Here is a 7,830-nt window from a genome sequence, read left to right on the forward strand (position 1 = left end):
TTTTTTATATGTTTCACAACTTTTTAAGGACATATTTCAAAAATCTCTATTACAATCTATAAAAAAAAATCTAATTTTAATCTCCATCGAACATTCTCTTAATGAGGATTTTTTTTTTCTGATAACACATCACAAGAAGTCAGATTTTTACCAAAATGAATATACTTGATATAGTGCTGTTGAGACTTGTTGGACTGTTTTGCCCTCATATGCAATTGGAAATGTACACAAACGCCCTCTACCATTTTAACCCTTCAATTTCATTCTCTCCTTCTCCATATTGTGCCGTTTTACTGTGTTGCAATCAGAGCTTTTCACACGAAACAAACCGATAAGGATTTTGACCAAACAAACCTGCTTGTTCAATTTTTTACCGGTTACCAGTCGATAGTCCCACAACCACTAAGTCTTCATTTTCCGGTCAGCCATCACCTCTTTCAACCTCGTCTTTGTGGTCGACCCGCCTTTATATTCTGCGCTTTCTTCGAATCAACTTCTCCGACAAGCACTCCGTTGACGATGGAAAAAGACGCATCCTAGGGGCACCGTTACCCCGAACATATGGTACACATTTTTTCTTTTTTTAGTTTTTCAACCTAAAATAGTAGAAATCTGCCAACATATCATTTGGTTCTTATTTCCGCAAACGGGGCTTTTAAATCTTTGCCTGTATTTTTTTTCGATTCGTTTCGTTAATTTTGAGTTGGTTTTAATTTCCCACCTTTCTTCCACAACCCTAAACGACTAGTAGCCCATGCCATGTCAACCGTGCATCTTAGTACCTGCAACTGACCTAGCCTGTGGTGCGTAAGTCCGCAAAATGGGACACTTCGAAGTACAAAGTCTTCATCGCCACCAGTGAAATTGTCATTACCGAATGCCCTGACAAGGCAAATGCTTTTCAACAATGGGATGAAAACATATAGCAAAAATGTTCAACAGCTCAGCGGGAAAGAACTGGAATATATTGCAAATGAAGAACTATTGGAATACTTGCAAATGGCTCACAAGCACCTTTTCGAGCTACTGCAATGCACTAGAATTGAGTACCCATAGAATCCACGCTCCTGAATATTGGTGGGAAGAAAAAATTAAGGCACCTGGTACTCTCACCTTCTACAAAACATTGAGGAAATCCCACAATAGTCACTGAACTTTGTAGAAAATTCCCTAGGAGCTCACCAAACTTCAATATGTCCCTAAATAGTTACTGAACTTTGTCGAAATCCCCCAAGAGGTCACTGAACTTCAATACGTCCCTAAATGATCACTGAACTTTGCTAAAATCCCCCGGAGAGGTCACTCAATATTGTAATTGACCTCCTAGAGATTTTTTGCAAAGCTCAGTGACCATTCAAGGGCGTTTTGAAGTTCGATGACCTCTTGGAGGACTTCGAAAAAGTTCAATGACCATTCAGGGACGTACTGAAGTTCGGTGACCTCCTAAGGAATTTTTAGCAGAGTTCAGTGATTTTTGGGGGGATTTCCTCGCAAAACATTATATCTCAAACGTGTTCGGCATTTAATTTTCAAGTTCATTTGTGGAATAAATCAGTTTCAACATGTTAAATGTCTATTATGAGTTTTTGCATGTTGACTGCCCATTACAAGTTTCTGCAAATTATGTCTAACTTGATATTGCCGTGCTAAACACTGTGCATTACTTGAAATTCCTAACACAGCAATGTAGAAGATTTAATTCTGAAATTGTTTGTATCGTGAATTGGGGACAATTGAGAGTTGAATTATATACACCCTCCCCAGAGATGAGTACGTCTTTGTATGTTGAAGTGTGTTACAAGTTTATATAAATTGTATTGAACTTGATACTGTGGTGGAAAATACCATGGATTAGTGCTGTTCGTGTGATTTTGTCAATGAGTTGTTGTTCCTCTCCATTTAGTCTTGATCCCCACAATCCATTTCTCTGTTTGACATTAATTTTTGAATTTACATATGATTATATAGACGAATGTAATTTGTTGTGTTCATTGTCAATTCAAGAGAACCCAAAATATGCAAAGTACATGAATCTTGACTGTAGCGAGATATATGACACGTACGAAAAATTGTTTGACGATACTGGCAACTCAATGAAGTATGCATTGTCCCCATCGAAGCTATCTCAACGTGGTTTTGACTTGGGCACTGAAAGACGGGACGAAGGCGACGAGTTACCAATCAACGCGAAGACAACCGATTCCAGTTGTTGCCCTGTTCGGGAATCTTGGGATCTATGCTTACTTGATGATAGAGCTAACTCGTCCATGAATATTTTTGGCAAACACGGTGGGGAAAAAAGGAAACGCAGCCATAGTAAAGGGAAAGGACATAGGAAAAAGTACAGTGTCCATGAGGTTTTTGCTTCTCTTGAGCAAATGGTCAGTGTTGGAAATCTAGCTTCAATTGCGATATCACATTGTATGTGAGGAAGGTTGGTAGGCAAGTGTGTCGACGAACTTCTGTCGTCTGTGGCGGAGGGTGATGAGCTCCACCTGTTCGCCCCGTGGTTCCTCCAAGATAAAGAAAATTGAAACTCTTATTATACTACTAAGATACTGTATTGCGTTTCAAGTTTGGAGAGTACTGTTTCGACAGGGATAATAAGGCATTTCTGAGTAAGGGCTGAGCGTTTTCCATTTCGGACGTGGACAATGTGATTTCATTTTTCGTTGTAATTGTAATTTTTCTAGTTTATTGGCCATTTATATGAATATTGTTGTATCATGTTTCGGTGTTAGATATACAACTTACTTTGAATCTTCCGTTTAATGTGTACTTATAGTAATTTGCATTTTCTATTTCAAACATGATTGTTGTGAAGAAATTACAAGCTTTTGCATGAAACAATATGGTTCCCAAAGTGCTTTTGTAGGGATTCCATGCAACTTGATTAAAGAGTAGTACAAGAAATCATTGAAAATTGAATTTTTTTTAAAGTCTCATTATTACTCCTACTTTGTTACCATAAATGACACAGGCAGCACGTTTATGCTTTTTTTTTTTTTTTTTTTTAACCTTTGATGGAGTAATAGCAAAGCAAGTATTCACCCAGAATACAAGTTCGTTTCCAAGGCTTGCACTTCCTTTTGATATTTAAAGTCCCATTTTTATTACCACATATATCGCCCACATAATCACAGAGATGTCGGGTGACTCAACAGTGTACTCAGCTTCGAAAACATATTGCAACATCAAATCCATGTAATTCGGTATGAGCTCTGATGAAGAATGATGCAGCAGTTGGAAGAGGAGATAAACACATGGCTTAAATATTGTCAAATAGTCGAGCACATTGTTCACGAATACTTAGCATTGAATAGACAGCGTTGGTACTTGTTCCTGACAATGCGATGTGGTTACATTTTCTTGTTTCAAACACATGCACATTTAACTACAAACTTGTTTTCAGGAATTCGAGATGTATTCTCCTATGTTCATACACTTCTAGCATATTCTCCACAATGAGTATAGCTTTTCGAGCACCGCGAACATCGACATTTACAAAAAAGTGAGAATGTTCTTGTGTATACTGTCACACAACAAAGGGTATCGACAAGTACAAACTCTGTTCGATCATACGTTGCAAACAATGTCATTATCTTAGGATGATATTGCATGCATGTGTAGCTTTTGCGTTTAACATGCTAAAATCAAATATAATGTACAACAATGGCACTGCACACTATCACCTAAATTCGAAGTAGTATCCCCCATTTCAAGTTAAATTTACGTATTCGAAGTGAAATATTTAATTTAGTTGTTGGTAGAACATGAAGAGAACGAGAATGGTCTTAATACTTGTACAATGACAGGACTACATTGGTGCATTCGATAGAACGCAGCAGAGTCTCATGAAATCTTCCCTCTTTGCCTTCAATTACATTTGAAACTGACTTGTAAACTTTATTATGACCGTCCCTCATATGTGAGAGCGGTACTTCCACAACATAGAAGAGGGGATTTTATTGGAAGAAAGGGGATTCCAATACAGAATGTGCCGGTCGTGTGTGATTTCAATATGTGCTTTACGATCGTTTTGCCAGGAATCACAGGGAACACACATGACAATTACGTATTAGCCCGAGCTTTACATAGTCTAGAGATCAATTTTTCAGAACCCGTGAACAGAAAATATTACTTGGTTGACTCTTTTTTCGCACGTAGGCTTAGGTATATGGTAGGGCTCCGATATTAGATATCATTTTTAAGAAGGCAAAGCAACGGATGGACAATGCTGTCGGTTTCGAAATGCACGCGAGCAATTTAATTTTTATCACTCTTCATGCCGTAACGCTATTGAGCATTTGTTTGGTATTTGAAAACAGAGATGGAAAATTCTTGATCGAATGCCAGCTTAAAATATAAGAGTGTAAACTGCTGTGATCGTGGTCACAATGAGAATATATAATTTCCCTAGGGAAAATGGTCAGCTCATAGAGCTGAAGAAGTGGATGAAGATGAAATTGAAATCGACCTACTCGCTAAAGAAGATAAAATGGCCGTTGAGCTAGATGAAATAATTGAAGAGGACATATAGTGGCAACGACTACGTGATCATATGACGCAAGCACTACATTAGTATTTATACAACGCGTATAAGTGGAAGACGTATGGCATGTATGCAATTGTTTCGCTTGACATTTTTTTGGAGAAAACACATCTTCATTTTCAAGAATTCAGAAATATATTTTTCATTAGCCCGTTATGCATCTTCATTGGTCGAAAGAAAAAATGAAATGGAGACTCATATTTTGACGTTTCAAAATAATTTCACCTACTACAAATACCAGTGTGTTAAATGCATTTGCACGTGCCAAACACCTACCATAAATTGAAGGGCATAAATAGAAAGTTTCAAATTTGAAAATGTCACTTAAAAGCTATCTACACAAACTTCTCAACTGTTGTTAGAGAAGACATGTACTTTGTCTAACCTTGAGGCCATAGTTGTTGGAAAAAGTTCCAAAAAAATGGATGAGAATGGGGGCCCCAATAAATGCTTAATTATAAACAAGAAAGGAAAACAAATAAGTTTGCAAAAATTCTACTTTACTTCTTTTGAAACATAATAATAATCATATAATATTTATCTTAAACTTGTTGGTTTTGGTTTGCCTCGATTTCGTCACTGTACAATGAATTATTTTGTTTTACATGTAAAATTCTATATTCGTTACTCGATTTATTGGTATTGTATTAAAATAATTGTATAAAATCTATTTTTGTAGTTGAATATCCAACTTTTTACTATGGTAGAAATATGATCTTATGCTATGATGCTTATCAATTTTGTAAATTTTGTTCTCCATCGGTTCAACCCTTCAATGTAAAAATGAATCTAATATCCTTGAGAATAATATGAAACAAGTAAAGAATTTATCCAATAATAGTATTCTAAATATTTGATACATTTTTTTTACTCTAGAAAAGACTTTGATCTAGACTTTGAAATAAGCTGACGTGGCAATGAGTCAATTATGAGCAAATGTGACACGTATCCAAAGGTCCTACGGATTTTCAATATAAATAAAGGAGGATTTGAGGATTAAGAGGATCACCAAGTGCCTACTCAATTGGTGAAAGTGTACAAGGTAACTTGCTTGCTTCATTTGTTTTCGATCATATGTTAATCGATCCTACATCAGATAATTGGTTGTTACATAACTCTCCTGATTGAGTTCTCAAGGGTAGAGATTTTTATTTCTTAGTCAATGGTTTGGAGAATGAATGAACACTTATTTGATTCGTGGGTACTCGTGAAAGGCCCAACGTGATAATAAGTAGCTTAATTATGATCGGCGAAATCATACCAAATCTAGTGGTATCATAATTAGAATCTTTACTCTCGAATGATAAGCAGTTGATCAATCAGAAGTAAAATTCACATAGCTTGATGAGTTGGCGATATTCATTTTGGAAGGTGTATTAATTAATACCCTTCACCATGTGGCGGTTATGGGATTCAAGCGTGTCTTTTCTATACCAAAATGATGAGAAATCCATAGCAGATGAAGTGTTACCTACGTTAGACATAGAGTTATAATTGCTACCCTTCTAGGGCATACATGTCAAAACGTGAGTTATTCATTTTTTGGTAGGTAAGCTTTTGATTTTTTCCCCCAAGTATAAATGGGGGTAAGGATGAAAATATTATCACTTTTTTCTCCGCACAATTAGTGAGGTGCATGCTATCTTTTGACGAAGTCATTTGCCATTTTTTAAATTTCTTAAGAGAGAATTTAGTACGAGCAAGTACTATCTAGTATCTATTTTTCGATCGATGAATATGAAAATTGTTATTCCTCTTCTAGCAAAGCTTCAAATACTACGATGTGTTAGTAATACGACTAGCAAATGTGGGCCTACATATGGGGAACCAAACTATCATGGATGAGGTGAAATTGTTAGGAGATTAGCAAAAGAACCTCTATGCAATTTTCAGTGAGTGATTGATGTGACAATTCGTTGCTACGAATGTCCCAACCAGCCAAATAGGTCAAGTTTAAGTATTGTGTTAGATTTTAGACAACAAAATGGTATTAACATTAAATGTTCATGATTGATTGATTATGAGGCCACATATATTTTCATCCAACAATTATTAGTCATCATATTATATTATAAAAGTTTCACAATGTGTCATTCCAAAGGTAATGCAACTTTAGACTCTCAAACTATAACTTTGCTATCTACATTTACTCAGATTTTCTCCAAAGCCGAACCACTTTTTACACAAGGGGCTCATGTCTAAAGTATTCTTACACTCAAATATTTATTGTTTCAACTGACTTGACTGTTGAAGTGTACGTGGCCACTTTATCTACCGCAAGAGAAGGCCACATGTGGCTAACGACTTGCCCTAGTGTGTATGACCAGGCTTACAAGGATGCAAGAGCCTTGTGATCTATTAGCTATGTTGGACGTACAAAAATCAAGATTGTAGCCATTTGTAAAAGACCACATGATAACCATGAACATCCTTAGGGCAAAGCTTATCGAAAAAGTATTTCAACTTCTCACTTGAAGAAAGCTTTTGTTCTTGAAGAAAGAACAAGTGAATGCTCTAAGGTAATACTGTTTGAAGTATTGTGTTATATTTTAGGTTCTGGCTCCTTGAAGAAAGGAGTATCTGAAGGATTAAACCCATCTTTTGGAAGAAAAGATGTTGATATAACAATGATGGTTCTGGTGCAAGGGGCCATTAGAGAGGACTTTGAAGAAGAGATCCTCTGAACCAATTTCAACCACCGTCGAACTTATCACCATCACCGGCAAGGCGGTGGAACTATTGTATGCTTTGTAAGATATGTGGAAAAAAAAGGTTGCTAATATGAGGAATATAGTACAACAGAATGCTGCCATGTAGTGACTGCCATGTGACCATTTGGCCTGAAGAATACTGGAGCCACCTATTGGAGGCTCGTCAACAAGATGTTTATGAACCCCATTGGTAAGATCATGAAAATTTATATGGATGACATGCTAGTAAAAAATCTCAAGACTATGGACCGTGTGAAGCACCTCGACGTAGCTTTCCAAATATTAAAGAGGTACAGAATGATATTGAATCCTCTCAAGTGTGCATTTGGACAAATTCGATGTTATCATGAAATGAAAAACCATTGTTCTCTTCCTCGATTACAATCGAATTAGACTAGCGATTCGCCAAAAACAAACTAACCTAAAGTTATCATGAAATCAAAAGCCACTTTTCATTAGCTCGATTCAAATCGAATTGGACTAGCAATTCTCCAAAAATGAACAAACCTGAAGTTATCATGAAATGAAAAACCACTTTTCATTGCCTCGATTCCAATCGAATTAGAC

At 36.4% G+C, this 7,830-nt stretch overlaps 1 protein-coding gene across 2 annotated transcripts; it reads left to right on the forward strand.

Moving 5' to 3' along the window:
- Window positions 1–229: 229 nt before the first annotated feature.
- LOC111369658 lies at window positions 230–2,796 on the forward strand. 2 transcript variants are annotated; one of them, XM_022991256.1, is made up of 3 exons: window positions 230–564; window positions 749–1,103; window positions 2,005–2,796. In XM_022991256.1, exons 2-3 carry the CDS (start codon window positions 932–934, stop codon window positions 2,427–2,429), a joined length of 597 nt encoding a protein of 198 aa, XP_022847024.1. In that variant the 5' UTR covers window positions 230–564; window positions 749–931; the 3' UTR covers window positions 2,430–2,796. The 2 variants fall into 2 exon arrangements, with proteins under 2 accessions (XP_022847024.1, XP_022847025.1); XM_022991257.1 differs by having other exon boundaries at window positions 752–1,103.
- Window positions 2,797–7,830: the final 5,034 nt, after the last annotated feature.

This window comes from Olea europaea, chromosome 20, assembly GCF_002742605.1.
Source record: "Olea europaea var. sylvestris chromosome 20, O_europaea_v1, whole genome shotgun sequence".
NCBI lineage: Eukaryota > Viridiplantae > Streptophyta > Magnoliopsida > Lamiales > Oleaceae > Olea > Olea europaea.

Bases quoted from the DNA above. Each gene is read 5' to 3' on its own strand.
- LOC111369658 (XM_022991256.1), top strand. From the start codon at position 932: ATGTTCAACAGCTCAGCGGGAAAGAACTGGAATATATTGCAAATGAAG. The intron at 1,104-2,004 runs GTACTCTCACCT...TGTCAATTCAAG, and splicing joins AGAAAAAATTAAGGCACCTG to AGAACCCAAAATATGCAAAG.